This window comes from Carlito syrichta, unplaced genomic scaffold, assembly GCF_000164805.1.
Source record: "Carlito syrichta isolate Samal-C Ts95f unplaced genomic scaffold, Tarsius_syrichta-2.0.1 Scaffold288071, whole genome shotgun sequence".
Taxonomy (NCBI): domain Eukaryota; kingdom Metazoa; phylum Chordata; class Mammalia; order Primates; family Tarsiidae; genus Carlito; species Carlito syrichta.
Window position 1 is genome coordinate 19,250 of NW_007232167.1, and position 26,301 is coordinate 45,550.

Here is a 26,301-nt window from a genome sequence, read left to right on the forward strand (position 1 = left end):
TCCTTGCAAGGAAGGTACATGTACAGGGTCACCTGTGCACGCTGAGCTTCCTTTCACACTATCCCATACTCCACAGAGCCAAAGTCCACACTCCACTTGTGACAGCAACCCAAACCCCTAAGGCCCTTCCTTCTCAACCAGGCTGGGTCAGAACGCCTTCTGGGCCCTTAAGGGAGTTTCTTCCTGGGCCAGCAGCAGTAATCTGCTTCAAATAGATGGCAAAGGGTAATTAAATTAAAATGAATAAACTCCTTATAAAGTGCATTTCACTATCTATACATTTGATTCCAATAACTAAAGTGTTAGAGACATAGTTTTAATTATACATTTTCTGAATTCCCTTCAGAAAGTTCCCACAAATCTACATTAGCAAAACCCGCAGATAAAAAGTAGACAATAAACTGGCAACATGTCTCAAACACCTTAAAAACATACATACCTCCAACCCAGAAATGTCACTTGTACCCTAAAATTTAACTATGTTCCCAAAAATTGAATAATGGGGCTGAATTAATACACCCCAATATATCAGCCCAGCATCAGATATAATGTTGCAGAATATTTAATATCATGGATATTAGTAATAAATGGGGAATCTAAAACCAGACCCACATATATGAAAACTTGACACAGATCAGATTGGCATTGCAAGTCGGGAAAGGAAAGACCCAACAAGAAATAATACAGGGAGGTCAGGTAGGGTGGCTCACGCCTACAAGCCTAGCACTTTGAGTGGCCAAAGCGAGAGGATCGTCTGGGTGACAAGATGAGACCTTGGCTCTACAGTAAATTTAAAAATTAGCTAGCTGTGGTGATACATGTCTGTAGTCCCAGCTACTCGGGAGGCTGAGGCAGAAGGATCGCCTGAGCCCATCAGGTCGAGGATATGGTAGCTGTGATCATGCCACTGCATTCCAGCCTGGGCAACAGAGTGAGACCCTGAGTCAATCAATCAATCAATAAAATAAGCTTGCAAGAACTAGGTAAATATTTACTCTTTTAAAAATTGTGGTAATTTTAACTAATTGAACATGTTTAATTGTGGCAAAATATACATAACATAACCACTGTTACCATTTTAAGTGTATAAATCAGTGGCAATAAAGTACATGCACTGTTGTGCAACCATCACTACCATCCATCTCCAAAACATTTTCATCATTCCAAACCAAAACACTGCACTCATTAAATAATAACTTCCCATTTACCCCTCTACTTCTCCCTCACAATCACTATTCTACTTTTGGTTCTATGAATTTGACTACTCCACATACCCCCATATAAGTAGAATTATACAATATTTGTCCTTTTGTAACTGGCTTATTCCACTTAGAATAAGATTCTCAAGGTTCATCTAGTGTTGTAGCATGTACCATAATTTCCTTCTTTTTTATGCTGAATAGTATTTAATTGAATGTATATACCATATTCTGTTATTCATTCATCTGTTGATGGACTACCTTGTTGCAGTTGTGAATAATGCTGTTATGAACAAGTATTTGTTTGAGTCCCTGTTTTCAACTCTTTGAGGCATATACCTGCAAGTGGGATTGCTGAATCATATAATAATTCTATGCTTACCTTTTTTTTTTTTTTTTTGAATCAGAGTCTCATTATCATCCAGGCTGGAGTGCAGTGGTATGCTCACAGCTATTGAAGCCTGGAACTGCTGGACTCAAGCAATCCTTCTGTCTCTGTCTTCCAAGTAGTTGGAACTACAGGCATGCACCACCACACCTGGTTAATATTTTTTTTTATTATAGAGACAAGGTCTTGCCAAGTTGCCCAGGCTGGTCTAGAACCCCTGGACTCAGGCAATCCTCTCACCTCCACCTCCTAAAGTGCTGGGATTAAAGGTGTGAGCCACAGTCCCCAGCCTCTGCTTAACTTTTTGAGGAACTGCCATCGTGCTTTCTACAGCGGTTTTACCATTTTACACTCCTATCAGGGTTTTGCATTTTTCCACACCATTCCAGTACATGTTATTTTCCAGTTTTTTAAATAACTATCCTAAGGGGGGTAAACTGTTTATTAAGCTGAGAATTCAACTAACTCAAAACAGAAGTGTTTATAATCATGGGTGAAATCAGAAACACTCTAAAGCACCTTTGTGGTCCTTTTAGTCAAAGATGAATCCTCTCAGATTCTTAAGGGTTTCCTAGCCAGACCAGATTTCAGAAGATCTATAAATGCATGAGTAAGGGCTCCTTCTCTGAAATCATCATATTCTTAAAAGGGTATTTGAGATCTTAAAAACATAATATGCCAGGATGTATGGGATGTAGATAAGCACTACTTACACAAAAATTATATCAGTGATAGAAATATAAAAACGAAAACTACAAAACTAGGAGAAAACATAGGAGTAAGTCTTTGCAATCTTGGGCTAGACGAATATTACTTATATAAACAGAAAAAGCATAAAACATAAAAGAAATATGGATAAATTAGTCTTCATCAAAATACAAACTTTTGCTTTTTGAAAGATATCACAAAGAAAACAAAAAAGCAGGCCACACACTGGGAGGAATGATCACCAACACATAACACAACCACTTTGGGAATGAGTTTGGCATGTTAAACATAAACTCACTATATGATCAAGCCTTTTTATGCCTGAGTATTTGCCTCCCCCTCCACACACCTCCAAAATCAAAACAAGTCCACACAAAGACTTGTACACAAATGCCCATGGCAGCTTTCTTTGTATTAATTGTAAGCTGTAAACAACCCAAATGTCCATACTAGATGAATGGAAAACAAATTGTGGTATATCCATACATTGGAATAAAACTTAATACAAAGAAACAAATGACTGATACGGACAACAGCATAGATAAAGCTCAAAATTATTTGTTGAGTGAAAGAAGCCAGGCAAAAACATATATATACTGTCTGATTCAATTTATATAAAATTCTAGGCTAGGTGTGGTGGCTCACACCTGTGATCCCAGAACTTTGGGAGGCTGAGGTGGGAGGATTGCTTGAGCCCAGGAATCCAAAACCAGCCTGGGCAACACAGTCAAACCTCACCTTTACAAAAAAAATCTAAAAATTACCCAGGCATGGTGGCACATGCCTGTAGTCCCAGCTACTTGGAAGGCTGAGAAAGGAGGATTGTTTGAGTCCAGGAGGTCTAGGCTGTGGTGAACCATCACGATGCCACTGCATTCCAGTCTGGGTGGCAGAGTGAGACCCTGACTCATTACAATAAAATTAAATTTAAAATAATAGAATAGAGTAGAATAGAATAATATATATAATATAATATAATAATAGAAAGTGCAAAATAGTTTAAACTGACAAAAAGCAGGTCTGCCCAGACTGAGGAGAAGATGGATTGCTACGGGGCAAGAGAAGCATGTGGGGGCGATGGAAATGTTTAACTCAATTGTAGTGAAGGTTTCACAGGTATACCTGTATGTGAAAATTCGTCAAATTTTATACTTTAAATATGTGTGTTCTTTATACTTCAGTTAAACCTAAAAATATTACAAAAAGAAAAAGATAATCCTACAACTAACAGATAATCATACAACTCTGCCTTACTTTGACTGTGAAACGCAAACTTTCTATCAAATAACTAAAAAGAGGCCAGGTGCAGTGGTTTATGCCTGTAATCCCAGCACTTTAGGCAGAGGTAAGAGAATTGCCCAAACCTAGGGGTTCAAGACTAGCCTGGGCAACTTGGCAAGACCTTGTCTCTACAATAAATCAAAAAATTAACCGTGTGTGGCAGACTCATGTACTGCCAGCTACTTGTAAGGTTGAGGCAGAAGGATTGCTTGAGTTCAGCAGGTTGAGGTTGTGGTAGCCATGATTGTGCCACTGCACTCCAGCCTGGGCAACAGTGAGACTCCAATTCAAAAAAAAAAAAAAGGTAACTCAAAAGAACAAAAAGATGCCATCCCCATCCTATTCCTGACAGCCCAAAGCAAATGTTTCCAATAAACAGACACTCATAGTTCATATTGATTGATGAGGATATCAAAGTCTACAGTGGCAGTCAACCAAAACCTACAAGAAACCAAATCTGCTTTGTCTGTTAATCAAAGTGAAAAGAAGCACAGCGTTTTATAGCCATTAATTTAAATAAATAGTCAAAACATAGGTGGAAAGCACAATAAATATGGGGACCCACTTGCCTGAAAGTATAGTTGCCAGGAACAAGGTTAGACAAATGTAAGACGGGGGAGTCAACTGTGATCTTCTCTTCTATGAAGGGCCCGTGAATTTCTTCCCAGTGATAACTCATTATATTAGTATCATCTGTACTTTCTAAAAGATTAAAAAATAAAAACTAAAATGAAAAGCAAGAATAGCCAAACATAAGTTTTGTGATTGAAATCATTGCATATTTATATGAAATTTTATGCTTGTATAGATCTCAATGAATATATATTATACATTAAAAGGAGGCTATTTTCTACTCCCTAAATTTTCATCACTATTTTTCTCCTTGATTTCTACCAGATTTTAGTGAGGTTGTTCCCACTCTGTTGGATATTTAAGAAGCATACAGTGACAGGCTTTTTAAAAAGGAGAGTCAACAAAGTGCCGTACGTACATTGAAATGCTAATTATACTTACCTCACCTAGAGCAAAGTCCTGCTGATAATTTTAAATAGGTATCTGAACTGACAGATTCATAAAGACTTCAGAAGTACTTATCTATAATTTACAAAACATCTTTTACTATCTTAATTATTTATTAGTATTAGCCGCTAAGTCCTCCCAGTCTTGATGCAGAGCACTCATTAAATCTCGTAGTTTGTAGGGCAAAAGACCCCTAAAATATCACAGGATACACACGGCTGCCATCGATGAGGACTGATGTCAAAGGCAAAGTAAGCTCTTGTCTTTGTGGAGAAACAATTGCTACGGGTGGCAGGTTGAGTCTTCTGGCTGTGACAGAAAAAAAAAAAGAACAGTGACTGAGACAGCATGTGTCATTACCCAAACAAAATGATCTGCTTTTTAAGAATTGATTATGGCTGGGCTCGGTGGCTCAGCCTGTAATCCCAGCACTTTGGGAGGCTGAGGCAAGTGGATTGCCTGAGCCCGCGGGTTCAAGACCAGTCCAGGCAACTTGGTGAGACCTTGTCTCTACAATAAATAATAATTTAAAAAATTAGCTGGGTATGGTAGTGCACACCTGTAGTTCTGGCTACTTGGAAGGCTGAGGTTGAAGAATCACCGGAACCCAGCAGGTCGATGCTGGGGAGGCTGTGAGCATGCCACTGCACTCCAGCCTGGGCGACGGAAGTGAGATTCCAACTCAGAAAAAAGAACTGATTATAAACGTCCTGTCAAGAAGGTGTTTATCCTACAGGTCTCAACTATAAAGAGAATTTTTAAAAGATTGGGTGTGGTGGCTCATGCCTGTAATCCCAGCACTTTGGGAGGCTCAGGCAAAAGGACTTCCTGAGCCCAAGTGCTCGAGACAAGCCTGAGCAACTTGGCGAAACCTTGTCTGTACAATAAATCAAAAAATTATCCAGGCGTGGTGGCGCACACCTGTGGTTCCAGCTACTTGGAAGGCAGAGGCAGGAGGATTGCCTGAGCCCACCAGGTGGAGGCTGCAGTAGTTGTGAGCATTACACTGCACACCAGCTTGGGAGACAGAGTCAGACTTCAACTCAAAAATAAACAAACCAATCAATAAATAAAAGTTTGGTGTCTTCCTGTAAATGTTAGGAGCTTGTCTGTATATTTACATTTTGCATGTATACTCAGACTCAACAAAGACGTGAAATAACAAAGGCCTAGTTACAGACTATGAACAGTAACAGCAGAATAGGAGCAATGGAACTGAGTTCCAGCTTCTATGATTATCTGGATCTTAAATCCTTAACTGAAGGCACCTTTCTCACCATCATGCTTCAGCTGGAATATAATTGGCAGAATATGCAAAAGTTAGAGTGGTCAGGCCTTCAAGAAAAGGCTGGAAGGTAAAGTTGGCAGTTGGTGCAGAAGGCCAGCCATGTTCTATTCACTGAGCCAGGGCTGTGCCCACTCAGTCAAAGAGCCACCCGTTTCTTCTGACTCACATGAACGCACTGTCCTATGAGCTAGTAATGGACTTGAAAGTCCACAGCACACATTTTCTGACTCCTCAGTTGCTCAGGTGAAAATATTTGAAATACCCGTGTTCAGAAGATAAAGCTGAATCATGGGGAGTAGAGGTTGAAGAGTGAATGGAGTAAATGTCAGACAAAGAATGCGATTTGCCACCATTCAAGAGAAGCAAGCAATAAACTTGTAGCCTTAAGTAGCAAAGTCAATCAAGTACCAATGGCTATATGGGAAGCAGAAAAAAACAAAAACCAGAAACAATCTCTACAGTAGAGCCAATGTTTTCTTTTTTTTGAGTTGGAGTCTCACTCAGTCACCCAGACTGGAGTGCAGTGGCTGCTCCCAGCCACTGCTGCCTCGACTTGCTGGGCTCCGGCGATCCTTCCACTTAGCCTTCCAAGTATTAATTTTTTTATTTATTGTAGAGATGAGGTCTCGCCAATGTTTTCAATGGATCCTACGTATAGAAACAATAGATTATATATATATGGGGTTGCCAAAAAATGTATACACATTTTAAGTATGAATTTCACTCAAAAGATGGCTTTAACCTAAAGAATGCTAGTGTCATCATGCAACAGGCAGGACGGTCAGAAATAACAAAAGCACAGTGGAGTGAATGTCATTTTACACACTGCTACCATAATTTAATTCAAATTCAAAAAGTAATACATAGATAACATCTCTTAAATGTGTACACATTTTTTTTGGCACTGTGTGTGTGTGTGTGTGTGTGTGTGTGTGTGTGTGTGTGTCTTTGTATGTCATGTCAACCAGGTGCCAAAAATTGAGACAAACCTGCACAACAGAAGGTCATTCTTTTACAAAGGTTTACCTGGCTTAACAGTAACATTGACAAATCCTTCTCCAAAGGCATCTTCACTAGAAACGGCTACTTTGAAGGCATAAAGTCCTATTGACAACTGCAACATAAAGAAAAGTTACACAAGTAAACACGCAAAAGACAAGATAGGTTCACTGCCTAGAAAAGGCTAACATGTTCCAGAAGCCATGCTCCTAAAGTCAGCACAGAGAAGGGGATCAGGACAACATCTCATTCAGATCTGTCAAGAGACTGCCACATGTTTGAAGCCTACACTCTGGAACACTAAAGGTCACCTAGACAGGTCTTTAGATTAGTTACAGGCGTTCACAGGCCTTACTTTATTCATTTATATGGTTCTTTTCATCTTCAGCAATATTTTTTGTTTCAACAGCTAAGAAGTTGTTAACTAAATTCTTCTATGGAGTGCTATCAAATATAACCAGTCTCCAGTTACTTACCTGAGAAAGGTTAAGGGTTTGCATGTGTCCTTGTTTTATTTCACCTTTGTAGTCTACAGGATGTCTTATTAAACTCCATTCATAGCTGTAGGTTGTTTCTGAGAGCAAAAAAGAAATGAGTAGTTGTAAATTCTGAGAGGTCACTATATACCTTGGCAGAGGGAAGGGGATAATGGCCTTAAATTCACCAGTATAGATTACCTTAGATATACTGAATCCACTTTCAGCTATCATCCAGCAAGGAATAACATTTCTCTACTTTTTTCTTTTTTTGAGTTGGTGTCTCACTCTGTTGCCCAGGCTGAAGTACAATGGCACGATCATGGCTCACTGCAGCCTCGACCTCCCAGGATGAAGCAATCCTTCCTCCTCAGCCTCCTGAGTAGCTAGGATTATAGGTATGTGCCACCACTTTTTTGTAGAGACTAGATCTCACTATGTTCCCTAGGCTGGTCTCAAACCCCTGGGTTCAAGCAATCCTCCCACCTCAGTCTCCCAGAGTGCTGAGGTTACAGGTGTGAGTCACCGCACCAGGCCATTCTTATACTTTTCACTGTAAAATTTCTTTTTTATAAAAAAAAAATACAACTTATAGGGAATTTAGAAAATGTATAAAGTTAATAAAACAAGATAAACTGCTGATATCACTGTTAATATATGATGAATTACTTTCCAGAATGTTACATCTAACTATTCATACGAGTTTTAACATAGTATAATCCACTGTGCATTTTTCCTTTTAATAAAAGGCGAAGAGATCTCAATTCATTTGATCTGTTATAGGGGTTTATAAAAGGACATAAAAATTGAGTAAATATCTCTATGTTAAGATGAAGCTGTCTCCCACCTTCAGATATTAGTAAAGTATAAGGTACCTCATTCATCTCAAAGGACTAAACTGCAAATGCCAAATATAATCACTGTTTATAAAATTTTCCCCATATGTGATGGAGAAAAAAATGAATCAAGGAACTAACTTGAAAGAGAAACACCTTAAGAATGAATTTACCTCCATCATACTAAGTGAACTGTCACACACAAAAAAAGAACTGAATACCGCATATACTCACATAAGTGGGCCCTGATCACTGGTCACATGAGCACAAGTGTGAGATTGGCAGATACTGGGCACTAGTGCTAAGGGAGGGAGGAAGGAGGGAGAAAGACATTTGGCTACACACTGGGTACCTGATCCATTATCAGGGGGAGGGAGGACCAGCTAGAAGCCCAAACTTCACCTGCAGGTAAGCTACCTATGTAGTAAATCCCCACAACTCAAATAATGAAAGACAATAAAGTCCATCTACCTTAAGAAAGAATGCATTTGACAGGCTATGGGGATAGGCCAAATGTCCACTGAATAGTATACTGAGCACTGGACAAGTAGAAGAAAGAACATTTCTAATGACATTTTTGAGCAGCTGTTGTGAAGTGCCCTGAGAATCTGAGTTGGGTTGTCAGTTCCACAGTATCTGCAAACAAACCTCTAGGTGCCTGCCACCTCCCTCTCCTCACAGGTGGAATCTTCCCAGGTTCTGTGGGTTATCCCAGGTCATGATCCAGTACGTGGCAACCTCTCCTGGTCTAATATATCACTTTGTTTTGCATCATCAGAAATTTATGACTTTCCATCCCGATAAATTAAAAAAACTGAGTGTATTTAATTTCCTATAACTCTCAGTTCATTTTAAACTATTTCGGTCCCTTTTGATGCTTAAGATAATCAAAACTTTGTCTTCCACCTTCATTTGTGATGTCACACTGTGTTGTGAAAATGACTTGATGTTGTAAATAACCTGTAAAGACCTGTTAAGGAAGAACACCTCAGCTCTACCAGTCCCTGGCAGTCACAAAGTCAAACTCTTACCTGCAGGTGGTGCTGGCACAACAAAGGCCTTCAGCTCAACTTCATTGTTGGGAAAAGTTATTATTCGGTTATCTCCAGCAGACACCGTAAGTTCTTTCACTAAAAGTTTATTAGAAATGATACATGCCATTATATAATACAAAGATGCCATATTACTGTCCTACAATAGACATCTTTAGTATCCATAAAATAAAATAGTATGTTTTTGAAATAGTCTAAGACACTTTTTTTTTTTGTCTAAGACACTTTTTTCCCTCTGGTTCATAAGTGAACTATGCCCTGTATTATACTGCAGGGTTTTAAACCATCTATTTAAATTGGCATCATGAAGAAAATAATGTTTCAAATTAACTGAGCAATGTGTTTGGGTACAAGAGTTGCATGAAACAGGTGTTACTGTGGATTGGGTTTATTTTCTCTCTAGCTATACTAGCTGTTCTTGACTCCCCGGTGTGAGCTGTTTTAGTTATAAAAAGACTGAGTGTAATCCTAAGTGTTTCTGTGTCATTAGTCACACACCACTCAGTGCTGATAGTAGCTTCATGAATTATTGCTAATGGTCATGCTCTTGGAAACTTTCCAAGAGAAAAATCCAGTCAGCCTCAATATAAAAAGGCCATTTTAACTCAAGCAGCAGGAACATTAACTCTTATCAAAAGCACTTATCCACTAAGTAAGCATGTCGAATGGTACTTGTTTACTTTCTCTATAATCAGGATTACATTCATATTACAGTTATGTTTGCATGGCTCAACTGGGCATTAGTTTCACTTGTGAAATACATTGTGATATATCAAAATATCACATAGAAAAAAAAGCAAAGATTAAAAAAAAAGGTGAGTGTTCTCCAGAGGGATCAGCTGTTAGGAGATGTTAAAAGGCCATTTGCTTATTTAATCCATTCCTCTGTTCAGTCCTCAGTTCCCTGAGTGCCTTCTAGAACTGCTGCAGAGACTGTTAGTGGCCTCACTGGCTCTTCTCCCCGACTCATTCACTAACTCTTTGCCCTGAAAGCCAGCATTTGTGGACCTGGAAGAGACACTGATCTAAGCCTATCAATCTACAAATGGGGAAATTGGATCCTAGAAAGGCAAAGTAAGTCGTCCAAGGATATGTGGATAATTAGCAAAAGGCTCGCCCACACTTTACTTTAAGAACGTTTACTTTAAACGTATTTATTTCAACAAACATTTACCAAATTAAACTGTGCCAGCCACTACTCCAAGGGCATTACAACAATCAAATCATTTAATCCTCATAAAAACCCTATGTAGAAGGTTCTACTTCCCAGGTCAATTTATTTTTCCATATACAGCACAGCTTCTCTTCCAATATTCTTCTTGTTACTGAAGCTCAGGACCAAAGCAAAAAAGTTAGAGAGTATAATCTCCAAAACACATTATCCACAGAAAAGTTCAGGAAACATGACGCTTAGGTACTGCATGTTCTAATAGCCTGAGAAGTAGGCTCTTGGGTTTTAACAGAACCTTTAGCATAGGGTTGTTATGAGGATTAAATGATTCAGATCATTGTAAAGCCCTTGGAGAAATGCCTGGCACAGTTTAATGTGGTATATAACTGTTTATTGAAATAAGTATACCTAAAGTAATTAAATATTGGTGGGCCACTGCTAATCATTCATCTTTTTATTTTTTGAGTTGGAGTCTTACTCGTTTGCCAAGGCTGGAGTGCAGTGGCACACTCACGGCCACCCCAGCGTCAACCTGCTGGGCCCTGGCGATCCTTCCACCTCCGTCTTCCAAGTAGCCAGAACTACAGGCGCACGCTACCACACCCAGCTAATTTTTTAATTTATTGTAGAGATGAGGTCTTGCCATGCTGCCCAGGCTGGTCATGAACCCACGGGTTCAGGCAATCCTCCCGCCTCAGCCTCCCAAAGTGCTGGGATTACAGGCTTGAGCCGGCCAGCCCAGCCTAATCATCCATTTTATTAGAAAATCTAATGGGAGCGTTTCAATCCTCACTGTGGCCTCAGCAACACATGGTGCTTTGATCACTTCTTTCTTTTTGGAGCCTTAGGAAAGCAGAATATGTCAACCCAAGACATGACTATAGGAGACTAGAATATGCCACTGCAAATATGCCCCTTTGATGTCAAGAATATTTTGAGAAACAGAAGACCAGGAGAAGCTCTGAAAACAAAGGTACCCTTTTTGCAGGGTTCGGTGGCTCAACCTGTAATCCCAGCGCTTTGGGAGGCTGAGGTGAGTGGACTGCCTGAGCCCGAGGGTTCGAGACCCACCCAGGCAACTTGGCCAGACCTCGTCTCTACAATAAATCAAAAATCAGCCAGGCATGGTAGCGTGTGCCTGTAGTTCCAGCTACTGGGAAGGCTGAGGTGGAAGGATCGCCAGAGCCCAGCAGGTCGAGGCTGCAAAGTTACATCTCTAAAGGCAATCTCCATCTGTGAGGGTGTCTCTCTCTCCGTGCCAGGAAAAGAACGATGACTAAATCCCAAGAGACTCATATCAATGGAGAAGTCAGTGACTGAAATCTGCACGTCAAGCCTTAGTGTTGCTTGCTTTTCCTGGTCACCTTCTCTCTCTTTCCTTCCCCCATACCCTTTTTTCTCTGATTTAGTTGAAAATGCTCTGTGAGCCAGAGTTCCAGGCACCTCTTTGAGATTTACTCATTCCCCTGGGTATCTCCCATATGTATAGAAGATACATATGTTAATAAACTTTTGCTTTTTCTCTTGTTGATCTGTCATTTATTATAGGGGTCTCAGTCTAGAACTTAGTAAGTAAATGGAAAACTGTTTTTCCTCCTCTGTAGAACTCTCCCCTGCTTCCTTCCCTCATTTGATGCTTTCTTCTTTAACTCCCATATATCTTGGCATGACCACCCAACCAGTTTTGTAGGCCCCTTCTGTTCTTCCAGCTCCCTATATAATGACATCCCCAAAATTCCACCCCTCAGGCCTCTCCTGAGCTCACCCCACCCTAATCCTTTATCTTCAGAGAAACTGTTCATCTACTTCTAGTTCTATATGGTCCTACGTCTTAAAGTCCTTTTCCTACATCCTAACATTCAAGTATTCATTAGATCCTAATAATTTTGCTTGCTTCCTCTTGAATCTAGTTCCTTCTCTCCATCCCTGCAACCTGTCACCATTGTCTTTCCACGGATCTTCTTGCCTCCAGTCAAAGTTATCCTATTTTCTTAAGACAAATCTGATTCACGTTGCCTTGCTGCTTAAAGCTGCTCAGGGAATCTTTATGCCCATTCAACAAAAAACAGATTCCTTAGCACAGAATACACGATCTTTCACATTCCTGCCTTGCTTACCACTCTAGTAAGCAAACTCCCTACAGCACTTCCAAAATGTCACATGAGCTCTTGGACTTCTGTTATCTCTCATAAGGAATGAATGAGAAGTTGGATAGGAAGCTCTAAGCACAATGCCTGGCACTTTGTAGGTGTTCAGTAATTGTTACATCATGTGTTCCTTCCTCAACCCGAACAACAAATCAACCCCATTTTTGCTGGCTTACTCTATCCTAGCATCATGTCCTCTGGAAAGGCTTTCCTGGCCCCTCCTAGCAGGTCAGGACATCCCTGTGCTCCCACAGCAGCCTCCCACAGGCCTTACCATACTGTATCAGAACCATCTTTTTACCTATCAGTCTCCTCTCCTACTATCAAGTCCCTGAGAGAAAAAGACAATGTCTTATTTATCTTTTTTTCCCCAGTATACAGCACCATTTCTGACACATGACAGATGCTCAAAAACGGGCCTGGAGGGAATGAGTAAACTTTAAAAGTTGATGCTACCAAATTCTACAGTCTGTCTTCAGTACGTTTCTTCCAGTTGTAGTTTTTAAAAGTTACCTGTCCTGGGAGAAGTGGTAGGAGATATGGGTTGCTCAGATGGGGTGGACCCAGAGGGGTCAGTGCTAGTGAGAAGCGTTGGGATGCTGTGCTCCATGGTCCATGGGGTGACTGTGAGCACCGGGCTTTTCTCGACAGTAGTTGGGCTAAGCTCCAGGCTGGCTGGAGGAGGATTATGGGAAGGCATTAGAACCTATGAGATCAATTACAAGGATAAATTGTTATGAAAAAACAACCAGTGAATTCTTCATGCAACACAATGTTACTGACCTTTTTCACAAATTAGATTCAGTATTGTTTGAAAAAAACATGAATAATATCACAAAATTCTGTAACTCTAGACTATCTCTCTCAAATATTTTCCCTGCTATCTATTACAAATGTAAGGCAATTGTGGATCGGACAATTAGTATAGGTGAACACATACACTTAAGATAAATAATGAGAAAGTAACTATAGTAGCCCCTGAACTATTCAGTGCAATAGACTGAATGTTTGTGTGCCCCTCGTCCCCCACCAAATTCATGTGTTAAAATCCTAACCCCCAGTGTGATGGTATTTGGAGGTAGGGCCTTTGGGAAGTAAACAGATCATGAGCAGGGAGGCCTCATAAATGAGATTAGTGCCTTATAAGAAGAGTACAGAGAGCTAGATAGTTCTCTTTTTTCCATAGAAGGAAGCAGCAAGATTACTATCTGTAAACCAAGAAGAGGGCCTGGCAAGAAGATTACTACCTGTAAACCAAGAAGAGGCCCTCACCAAGAATCTAACCTTGCTGGCATCCTGATCTCACACTTTCAACCTTTAGAACTGTGAAACATAAATGTTTGCTGTTTAAGCCTCCTTGTTCACGGTATTTTGTTATAGCAGCCTGAACTAAGATGATCAGTAGGGGAATATTTGAAGACAATCAAATAATTGAATAGTAAACAGGATTCCAGAATAAACAATTCTATTCATACTACCCCCTTGTATATAAACTATAACTTAAAGTTATAGAGTCAGCCAAGTTAAAGCTTTTAAATTTAATATTATGTGCCAGAGGGTAAAGTCTCATAATATGATAATAAAATGGCTCTCTGAGACTGAACAGCCAATAACTGTATGGGACAGATGTGTAAAACTTTTAGACTCAGACTAGAGGAGACCCAAAGGGAACATGTACAATAGAAAACTCACAGAAAGAAAAGCTGTAGTCCAAATGTAAACTGGAGAGAGGACCATTGGCATTTATTGGAAACACAGCTACTCTTTTTCACAGTTGAGAAAAGTGAACAAGGATGTGGCATACTTTTTGTGACTGGAGATGTGATCACTGACATCACTGCAAATATTAACTGAACCCCCACTGGGTTTCAGATATTGACTAGGCAACTGGTAAAAGCTTCTGCAACTAAATTTCCAGAATCAATGCACAAAAAAAAAAAAAAAAGATGATTAAATTTAAGACATATACTACTTGATTTCTCTCCATTTGAGCAGTATGACTTAAATTTAATATATATATATCTTAATATGTATTATATGTCTTAATATATATTAAATTTAAGACATACTGCTAAAATTAAGAGAAATCAAGTAATGGGTGTACCATAATTTTAAGATGCTCAATTTAACTGACTTTTTAGGCATCCGGGTTTGTGAAGTGAGTGTTAATGGATGAAGCTGGTCATAAAATCTGTGCTAAGAACAGTATGAAATTCAGAATCACGGCAAACAGGGTTGCAGAATAGACGCCCAGAGCATATTATTACAGTGGAGCCTCTGTAAATTCCACAGGATGAACTGGGTTTTTTAAAGTTTTATCGGGTCCTGAAAAATTATTCTGAATTGAAATAAAGAATGAAGGTAGACAGTGGCCGGAGAAATCAAGGTATCTTAGATCAAGGTCAGAGACATCAGAAAATGGATCGGTGGGAAGAAACTCTCGTCCTGCTCTTCTTTAAAACATTCATTTTTTTCCACCAAGCTGCCTCTCCGGGCTGGATCACATGCTAATTCTCACCTTCGCTATTTAGTAATCTACCTACTACCTCCACCACAGAACTTCTAGCTAAGTTATCAGGATACAAGGTTCTGCCCCGTATCCAAAAGAAAATGGGCCCTCTAGGGGAGCAACTGAGCACCAGCACCCCATTTCAGCACTTCAAGTTAAGCTGAGCCTAGTCAATAAAAATCTCAAATGCCTCTTGCTTCTATTTTCTCTACTCTCATTTACTTCGAAACAACTTGTTCTAGGTAAATCTATCTAGTCCTGTCCACTTGAAAACGCAGCTCCAAAAAATGTCCTTTATTCTCTATAAGCTTGATCTTGATTTGTTTTTCCTACATGTCCTATTCACTATTTTGTGAATAATGCTGCATGAGCATTCATGTACAAGTCCTTCTATGTTTTCCTTTCTCTTAAGTAAATAGCTAGAAGTAGAATTGCTGGGTCATATGGTAACCCTACCTTTAACATTTTGAGGCAATGCAAGACTCTTTTCCAAAGCAGTTGCATCATTATACATTCCCATCAACGGTATATGAAACTTGCAATTTCTCTATATCCTTACTAACAATTGTTTTCACTTTTTGTTCTAGTTATCCAAGTAGGTGTGAAATGGTAACTCTGTGATTTTGATTTGTATTTCCCTAAAGATTAATGATACTTAGCATCTTTTCATATGCTTATTTTCCATTCTTCTATCATCTTTAGATAAATATCTATCTATTCAGATCCTTTGCCCTTTAAAAAAAATTTTTTTTTTGTAGAGACAGGATCTCACCATATTGCCCAGGCTGATCTTGAACTCGTGCAAGTGATCCTCCTGCCTTGGCCTCCCAAAATGCTGGGATTACAGGTATGAGCCACCACACCCAGCCTCCTTTGCCCATTTTTAAATTGGGTTATTTGTCTTTTTATTATTGAGTTATAAGAGTTATTTGTATAGCATAAGTACAATATTTATGGTATATGATTTACAAATTTTATTCCATTCTATGGGTTTCCGTCACTTTCTTGATGTTGCCATTTGAAACACAAAAGTTTTTTATTTTGATGAAGTCACATTTATCCTTTTTCCCCCCTTCTATTTCCATGCTTTTAATGTCCCATCTAAGAAATCATTGTCTAACCCAAGGTTACAAAGATTTACTGCTGTATTTTCTTCTAAGACTTTTATAGTTTTAAGTTTTACATTGAGGTCTCTGGTTCATTTCAAGTTAATTTTTTTTAATAAAGTATGAGACAGGTGTCAAATTCGTTCTTTTCCATATGAATATCCAGTTGTCACAGTACCACTTGTTGAAAAGACTATTCTTTCCCCCATTGAATATTCTAGGTATCTTTATCAAATACTATTGAACTATTTAAAATACTTTTTTGGTAAGAGAAGAGATCTTAGTTTCTGTCATTAATTTCAAATTTTACACTCCATCAGAATAAAATAATAATGATTTCCTTTCTTTTTGCTTAGAGACAGCATCTCACTATGCTGCCCAGGCTGGTCTCTAACTCCCAGGCTCAAGTAATCCTCCTGCTTCAGCCTTTCAAGTAGCTGGGACTACAGGCACATAACACCATGCTCAGCATGAATAAAATATTTCTTATTATGTTCTGTATCTAATGTTTATGAAAAATTATTCAAAGATTAGCAACAAATTTAATGTGGCTGTAGGGGTCAACTAGTATTTCTATATAAAATAATGTATTATCTACATAATACCCCTCCAGGTTATCTGACTCTAGTCTTTCTTATATTTGAGCAATTTTACAATTCTATAAGTTGTCAGTCACTGATAACAATTCAAAATCATTCTTGGCTAGAAACATGTAGATTCTGCCCTGTCTGGTAGAGGTTCAGTTATACTCATTCCCCCCTCACTGGAAAATCCACTTTTGCCTCTATTTGCAAATTCATTTCAATATTCTTGATCTATGAATATGTCTGTTATTCAGATTCTCTTATGCAATAATTATAATCACCTAGCTCCCTTATGATTAATGATTAGAATGAAACATCACATGTTTGTTCTGTATCTGTGCAATTCATATTTTACCTATTTTTGATAATTATCTTTTAACATAATCAACCTCAAAAAACTAATGAGCCAAGAGGTTTGTAATAGACCTTGACTTTAGATAGTTCCATCCATAGACACACTAGAATGTAAAATGACTAGCAACATGAAAGAGGATATACTATGTTAATATTCACCAATATGAGGAAAAAACATGATTAATATTTAGTACTTCCAAGCTACTTTTCAATTGTAATTTTTTTGGTAGAGATGGGGTCTCTATGTTGCTGACCCTGGTTTTGAATTCCTTGGCCACAGTCCCCCAAAGTGCTGGGATTACAGGCATGAGCCACTATGCCTGCCTCCATGTTATTTTTAATTGAAATTTTCTTTCACTTTAATCCAATTACAATTATAGTAAAATACAGAAACTCTGAAGTACAGAAAAATATACAAAAGCAGAAAAATCAGATAATTTTAATACTTAAAAATGATTTCTAGGCTAAACTTGGTGGCTCATAACTGTAATCCCAGCACTTTAGAAGGGGGAGAATTGCTTGAGCCTAGACATTTGAGACCAGCCTAAACAAGACTTTGTTTCTACAAAAAAAATTTAAAAATTAGCCGGACTTGTTGCTGGGTGCCTGTAGTCCCAGCTCCTCAGGAGGCTGAAGTGAGAAGACTGCCTGAGCCCAGAAGGTTGAAGCTGCGGTGAGCTGTGATCATGCCATTGCCCTCCAGCCTGGGCAACAGAGTGAGGCCCTGACTCAAAAATCAATAAATGAATGAATAATAAATCAGTAAACAAAATGACTTGTAGACATTTTTCAGCAAATTTGCATGGCTGAGATTATAATGTATAGTCAATTCAGTCCAGCATCCTTCTCCTACTCCAACCTAACCAAATAAATCCTAAAGACTATTTTCCTATAAAATAATTCCTAAAGGACTCCTGTGTCCATTTGGTACTCCATTTCCAGCTGTGTTCAGCTTCCCCTGATCAACATGCTCACTTGCCACATTCTCCTCCAGTCCTGACCCCTTCCCAAACAAGTAGCTCCTCAGTGCTCCAGCCAGTCTCCTCATAGCATGGTTCTCATCTTCTATCTCCCTGACCTTCTGCCTAACAGGTAGACCTTCTCCCTGTTATGGTGTCTCAGATCTCCCAGTGATTCCCATTCTTTTCTCACCTGAGTTTTTCATGGACTGTTTTGTAAAGCTTACGTTCTCTCCTTCATATTTCTCTCCTCCTAGCCAATAGTATAGTTTCTAGCAACCAACATACTTATTGGGTCTTGAAGAAACCTACTAAGGTGAATTTCATCACCATGGGAGTACATGCTGTGTGTATGTGCTGGCTCCAGTGGCCTCTATAAAATCTTCATTCACCTTAAATATTGGCCAAGGGATCTCTACAAAGAAGTGCTAAATCATCATGAGTTGGCTGACTTGTGAAGGCAGCACTATTGTTCTTTTTTAACAGCCTGATCATGAAGGCGCAGAAGAGGAACAAGATGTTTTGTTTCCTGGAAAGCCCTGAGAGACAGTCATCTTTTTTGCCGGCACCCAAGAGAGATGCTCTCAGGAGAAACCTACTTATGTTCATATAGCCTGAATGAGAGCCCGGCTACTTAAACTCAGCCCATCCTACTGTCTGCTATCCTCAGTGCTCCCACTCCCCACCCCCACAATAAGCACATCCTGAACTCACCCACCTCTTTTCCAGAGCTGTTGCTAGATTGTTCCAGGTGCTGAAAAGCCTCTTCTTTCTCCAACACCTCTCCTGAAGATGGAGTAGTCACCATGGGAAGCAACAAACTTCTCTCAGGAGAGTGTTTTGGGGTAGGGGTCCAAGCCGACTCATTCGGTTTATGGAGCTCTGGATCCTTGTAATGGAGATCTGGGTCCTGCTGCTTCTCCAATGGCGCTGCAGGGCTGTCTCCTGCAGAGGTGTTGAAGCCCCCCTTGCTGCTAGGTAGCAGGCCCCAGTCAGTGTATTCAGCACTCCCTCTGGGTTCCTGCTTGCCACTGGGCTGCAAGAGGTCCTTCTCGAGCTCCCTGTAGTCATCTGAGTACTCAGACATCTCCTCTAGGCCCCTATCTTTGCCTAGAAAGGGCAAGTCCTTTCTAATATCCTCAGGTGAGTCTCCCCAGACCCCTGAGGGGGAACCCCTGTTCAGCATCATCTCCCCATAGTCCAGTAGCTGTGCAGGCCTCTGGACAGGCCTGTGTACAAAAGTGAGAAAAGACCTGATGGAGCCCATCTTCTTGGGTTCACAGTTCTCTTTGTGTGGGCAGCTTACCAGGTAGCAGCGGCCCTCAAACCACCAGGCTAGGTCGCAGCTGGACAGGTCACAGCAAGCGGCTGTGCAGTCCACCACAGGAAAGGTGTGAGACACCAGCATGATTCTGGTGGTTTCCAAGTTCGGTGAAATGACTGCATTGGAATACGTCCTCCCCTCACTGCACTGCTTACAGACACAACCTGTAAACGAAGCAGTCTTTAATGAGGGAGAGCGGCATCTCACATGGAAGAACTCAAGCTTACAAAAACCAGAAAGTGAGAGCCTTACTAAACCCTGGTCAGTCTGGCAAGCAAATAAACAACCAGCATATCCCATAGAAAGATCATCGCACGATCTTTTAGTCAATCCATCAAACCACCCATTCATACATTTATCCTCCTGCCCTCCACCCAGTCACTCACTCATTCATCCATCCATCTGTCCACCCATCCATCCACCTCTCCTTCTACCTTTCCATCCATCCACCCTTTCACTCACTCCCCCATCTGTCTATCCTTCTACTCTTTTACCTTCTCACCTATCTATCCATCTGTCCCACCCGGACACCCACTCACCGTCCATTGATTTCTCCACCTATCCATGCACAGCCTTCCATTAACCCATTCCCTCTCTCTTTTTTTTTGAGTTGGAGTCTCACTCCGTTGCCCAGACTTGAGTGCAGTGGCACGCTCCCGGCCACTGCCGCCTCCACCTGCTGGGCTCCGGCGATCCTTCCATCTCAGCCTTCCAAGTAGCTGGAACTACAGGCACGTGCTACCATGCCCAGCTAATTTTTTGATTTATTGCAGAGACGAGGTCTCGCCAATTGCCCAGGTAGGTCTCGAATCTGCAGGCTCAGGCAGTCCACTCACCTCAGCCTCCCAAAGTGCGGGATTACAGGCTGAGCCACCAAGCCTGGCCAACTCATTCCCTCTCTTTAATATAATTTCACTCCAGTTAATTAACAGAAACATTCTTTTCCATGTGTACATTGTTTTTGTATTATTTATAAAACTTTGCTCCTCACATAAAATTCAGTTATTCAGGTTTATGTTACAAAACAGCATCATGTCTTTGCTTCATTTCTGTTGTTGTTAACAGATTTTATTTTTAAAAAAAACCTCACAGGTCATTCTGATGATAGATCAGTTGACAGGGAAATATCAAAGGAGAGAAAAGCTTATTTTAATACATATCTATAACCAACCAGTTTCTAAAGAATGAACAATAAATACTTTCACTCACTAACTACAGCAGTTGTCAGAGTGCTGCTACACCAAGTGTCATCTGCGTAGTGCAGGTCCACGAATCCTGATACTATCCATGACAAAATAACAGAAACTGACACTTTTAGAAATGCTATGGCTATTTTTCATTATCTGAAATCCAAGTGCAAAATCCCTTTGCTCCTATTCTTGTTTGCTTTTTGGCATTTTACAAAAAAATCAGTCTGTGACAGATTGGAAACAAAAACAAATAGTCCTTTACCACTTCTAGTTTGAAAAGCCCTAGATTAAAGTTCTGCTGCAGAACTCAGAATGGCAAGAGCTATCTTTCCTAGGAAGGGCTCATTATTGACAATTTTTTAAATAATTGATTTTTGGGGGGCCAGACTCAGTGGCTCATCCTGTAATCCCAGCACTTTGGGAGGCTGAGGCGAGTGGATTGCCTGAGCCCACAGGTTCTAGACCAGCCTAGGCTACTTGGCAAGACCTTTTCTCTACAATAAATCAAAAAAATTAGCCAGGCATGGTAGCATGCACCTGTAGTTCCAACTACTTGAAAGACTGAGGTGGAAGGATCGCCGGAGCCCAGCAGGTCGACAGGATGACCATGAGAGTGCCACTGCACTCCAGCCTGGGCGACAGAGTGAGACTCCAACTCAAAAAATAATAACAATAATAATTGATTTTTTTTAAATATATGGAACTGTCAGATTTCTTTTAACTGGAAATAAGTGAAAATGGCTATGTACAGTATAGGAACCATCTTTTTGTTACCTTTATACACTATCACTGTTATAGATCACTCAATACTAAACACTGATTGCATAGCAAAGCCTAGTTAACCCAGTTTAATAGGAATTAGATATGATGGATATGCATTTTTCCCAAGGACTAGGCCAGCAACAAACTACTTTACTAATTGGAATTGGCATTTTCTTAAATGCAAATCTATTTTTTAAATTACCTTAATATTTTGGTCTGTTATTATCTAAAGAAAATCTTAATCTCAGATATGGAGACATAATAATACCCTTCAGCTGAATATAACAAAATAGCATCTCTAATCAAGGTCAAGCAATGATGAAGGGTGTAAAATATAGAGACAGGTCATTTCCAACTGCTAATGCTATTCTCAAAAACATTACATTTATTTTGAGAGATATCACTATGTCTCTGAGTGTTTTTTAAATGAAGATCCAAGCTTGAAATTTCTTTCAGATCAAAAGATCAGGATATGCTTTAGTTCTTTTAAGAAACCATTGAGTCCTCTCTTTTTGGACAATGTGATTCAGAGAAACATCATGCTTCATCTCTGGCACTGGCCACAAGAAAGTTCAAAAGCTAAGTTGGTTTTTTTTGTTTTTAAAGAGTCAACTTTTCAAACTGTGTTATAGGAACTATTTTAGAGAAAGGGCTGTGATCCTTATTACAAGGAGATAAGGAGACAATTATATGGCAGAAACCTCCAACTCAAAGCTTAGGGCAGTTTTCATTCCAGCTGGAGGTGGAGACAGAGACACACCTCTGGCATGTATCACCCCTTTGTTCTGAAAAAAAAAAAATCTCCTAAATGGAAGCTGTTTAGATATGCATACCTTAAGCAAAGATTTTAATGCTAAATAAAGAAGTTTGAGGTAATCATTCTTCCTTTGGTCCAAGTTGTCATACTTACTTCAGAATCTATTAGGCATATTCCAGAAAGCTCTTGAAGAACTACTACCAAAATCCTGGAGACCAGGGAACTTGTCACTCAAGTATGCATGTTCTACAAATCCTAACCAAATCTATGAACATAGTAGGCACTTGATCATTCTTGACAAATCAATAAAATTGTTAATTAGAATTTAACAAGGCTAAAGAAAATACAGAAGGAAGACAGGAAAATTTCAAATAATATTACTGAGACTCAAGAACTCAGGAATTGATATTTTGAATTAACGGAAAACATATAAGAAAAAGGCAAAAAGAAATGAAAAAGTGGGAATTTGAAAGGGAAAAATATAGGTCTCTAAACATTAATGACAACATTTAAAACATCAGTGGCAGTATTTCTCAGAGTACATGAAACATTAAATAAAGGAACATTTTGTCTTGCACACTAAGCAGTGATGAGTTTAATAAGATGGATGAATGGACAGGAGTAAGTTATCTATGAGGCATGACAAGGCTTTTCCAATGGCAACACTTTCTAAAGTGGCCCTCACATCATTTAAAAAAGTACTTCTCAAAACTGAGATGATTCTGAATCATCTCCAGATGATTCCTGATCCACAACCATAGGAGTTCTGACTCAAGAGTTCTGATTCAGTGGGGTGTGAGAAAATAAGTTTTAACAAGAGTCTCTCTCAGGTTATCCTTACTATGGCTTCACTACACTTTGACAAACTCTGTACATAAAAAAAATGTTTGATGGGCCAGGTACAATGGCTCACACCTATAATCCCAGTTACTTGGGAGCTCAAGGAGAGAGAGTTGCTTGAGGCCAGGAGTTCAAAACCAGCCTGAATGAGTCTTCATCTCTTAAAAGAAAAATTGTCTACCCTCAATCCTTGGTATATTCAAATGGGTTCAGCCCATCCAACCTTGCATGGATAGCCAGAGTGATGTTCACCAATGATGTTTTGCCATGGCTGTGTCCTGTATAAGCAAACTGAGTACAATGAAAATAAAGATGTATGATAAAAGAGTCTGATTTTTCCAGAAATATCTAGTATCCAAGTCTTTTAAATATACAAATATAATTTTTTCTTAGAATATATGAAATGTGATTTTATTTTCCCACAAAATAGTCATAATAATAAAAAAATTTAAATCCCTGTTCCTAGAAAACCACTCATGCATGAGGTCTGTCTTCCAAGCCTGTTACATGTAAAATAATTCTATTGAAAAGCAAACATATAGCACCTTCTCCTCAGGTTGATCTGAGTTGTTTAAGCTAAACAAGAAGCTCAGGTCTGACACTATTGTCTCCAGGATAGTGGTTCCCTACCTGTAATTGTCACCAGCAGCAGCAATGAAGAGAGCACACCCGTAGGGGGTGCCATTTTGCATCACACTGTGAGTGGCAGCAGGCTTCTGAGGCGGCCCTGGAGGGCATTTGGTGCAGGTTTCCTTTGTTTTTTGTTTTTTAGGAGTCAGATTTGGCCTCATGGACTTCAAAGGAAAAACAGAAAAGAGACAGGAAGAAAAGAATAGGTACATGTGGAAACATTCACAATTATTCCTATCATTTATTCATGTCCTGAATTACATCACAGGGCCATATACCAGAGAAGTTTGTCCAAATAGTAAGTACAGTTCCTAAGAAGAGGCAAAGAGTTTCAAGCTCGCTCCTCTTAGAAGCTGTGAAAACAAAGGAAGGCCAACCAAATGAGAAAAGCATAGATTATTTATTCAGAGCTTGTTATAGCAAGGGAGTCGGTCACCATCACTTGTGTTTAGGCAGAGACTCAAAGGCAGACAGAAGAGTTGGAAGACTTTGTAGGAGAAAAAGGGAAGGCTTCAGGTATGCCCCAGTTGGAGGTTTTTGGCATGGGAAAGCTGTAGGCAGCTAACTAGGAGTGGGACATCCTTGTGATTGGTAGGAGAGCATGTTTGGGTTTCTCTGGTTTGTCCTAAGTTGAAATAGGGGACAAAAATTAGGGAAGCTGTTAGTTATTAATCAAGTACTAGTCATTCAGAGTCAATTGCTACAGAAGTAATTGTTTAGCTTCCAGGATTGTTATTACAGAGAGCAATCTTTTTTCCTGCAAGTCAGACTTGTAGCCAGCTGTCTTCCTGGGATATTTATTGTACAAGGGGAAACCCAAAAAAGCCCAGAATTTATTTTAAAATTTTGTATTTATTCTTACATGCTTAAACTTCAGTTACCTTCAAAGTATTCTCTGCTTGATGCAATACTCCTATCAAGATGCTTTTGCCACTGCCCAAAACAGTTTCTGAACTCGTCAATTTTGATACCTTTTAGTACTTCTGTGTTTTTTGTTTTGCTTTGTTTTTCACCTCTTCCGCATCAGCAAAATGTTTCTGTTTGAGGACTTTTTTTCATCTGGGGAAGTAAAAAAAAAAGTCACTCAGAGTAAGATCAGGTGAATAGGGAGGGTGGGGCATGGGGGTCATACTATTTTTTGCCAAAAACTGCTGAATACTCAGTACAGTGTGGGCAGGTGCAGTTGTAAATCACCCATCATAAAATGGACACATGCATTGAAAGAATCTCCAAAAAAAAAATTTAACTAAGCCAAATGCAGCCTCTCACAAACAATGCTGTCTGGCACACTGATGCCAATGAGTTCCCAGAACACTTATCTAGTGGGGGAGGCCTGTACTACAAGGGACCCATCCTCCAAAAAAAAATTCCATTTTGGGGGGCCCCCCATCACATATAAGGGGTGGTTTCCTGGGAAGATTGTTGCAGGTTGTGGGTCAGAATTCTATTTTTATATATGGTCTGGCCATTGTCTGTTTTTATATTCAGTCTCTCAAAGCCCAAACCTATGAATTAATGATGGAATAAGTCGTACTATTATATGTCACCAATTCTAGCACATAAACATTTTCATATTTTACCATCTGATATTAGGATGTCTTACAATTGCTGGTCAAGTGCCAGGCAGGAAATAGATGTTATTATTCGTGCATGCACATCATCCATGCAAACCTGGTGTCAGTCTTGGATGAACATTCCAAAGGAAGAACACATGAAGCACTCTTTTCAGAAATGCTACATCTCCCAAAACGCATGATGGCACACAAGCTATATTGTGTGGAAAAGCCACAGATACCAATAACTGCACTGACAAGTAATTTGCAGGAAGGAAATTCAGAAATATCTTAATTTATGTCAATTATATCTTCCTTTTAAAATAAGCACAACAATGATTTATATTAAAAATCTGTCTAAATAAGCCTACCAGAAATCTCTTTCAATATGTATAAATATCTTAAGTGTTAAGAAAGGAATGTATCTTGGTTTAATTGACAGCATTTTTCTTCCTTAGTGATATTTAAAATAATGGTGCATCTTACAATAATTAGTGACTTCAATTCAATAAAGTATAGTAATATCAGCACTTCACTTTTGCCTGGCACTTTCTCATGTGATCATCACACCAATTCAGACAATATTCTAACTGCCACCTTAAAATTATTAAATTGAGGTTCAAAAAAGTCAACATGATCTCAGATACACAACAAAAGCTCCAGGGGGAAACACACAAGTTCATGTCCTAAAAACCGAGTAAGGGTTTCCTAACAAGTGTGACAATCCTGCCATGAGCTACAAGTTGATATGTTGTGGTAAACTAGATTTTAGTTCCAGTTCGCATCAGTCTCTCCCACCCACCCCTCATTCTTTCTCCATCCATGCATACACACAGACTTTTAAGAGAGAACAAGACTCTTCCCTGCCCATTTCCAGAAGCACTGCACTACATTTGGAAATGTGTAAGTGTACTAGGGATGAAAAAGAGAGGAAACATCCCCACCGAAGTCTCCTAGTGAGTCATTCAAGAATTATGTGACACCCTAGGGAAGACAGGAGGCAACTGCAAGGGCCAAAGAACCTACAAACAAAATCAAAAACATAATGTTCTCTGGAAAGAGCACTGGTCATGCTCTGGAAGAGGTGGGAGGAGGGGGCTTGTGAAAAGGGCTCCAAGATCCAAAGTAACTGAACAGAGTTAGACTAAGGGACCAAGAAAGAACCAGA

General features: G+C 39.5%; 1 protein-coding gene across 1 annotated transcript in view; it reads right to left on the bottom strand.

Moving 5' to 3' along the window:
• Positions 1–23,748, bottom strand: part of KIAA0319 (KIAA0319 ortholog) — a gene marked incomplete at its 3' end in the record, with an annotated part of 41,657 nt that extends 17,909 nt beyond the window's left edge. Inside the window, exons 1-8 of the mRNA XM_008053325.1 lie at positions 23,581–23,748; positions 18,796–19,565; positions 13,079–13,271; positions 9,227–9,325; positions 7,360–7,457; positions 6,911–6,998; positions 4,813–4,905; positions 4,146–4,278 (exon numbers count right to left, since the gene is read on the bottom strand). Coding sequence (XP_008051516.1) covers positions 4,146–4,278; positions 4,813–4,905; positions 6,911–6,998; positions 7,360–7,457; positions 9,227–9,325; positions 13,079–13,271; positions 18,796–19,565; positions 23,581–23,635 — 1,529 coding nt within the window. The remainder of the gene's footprint in view (positions 1–4,145; positions 4,279–4,812; positions 4,906–6,910; positions 6,999–7,359; positions 7,458–9,226; positions 9,326–13,078; positions 13,272–18,795; positions 19,566–23,580) is intronic.
• Between the last annotated feature and the right edge of the window lie 2,553 nt (positions 23,749–26,301).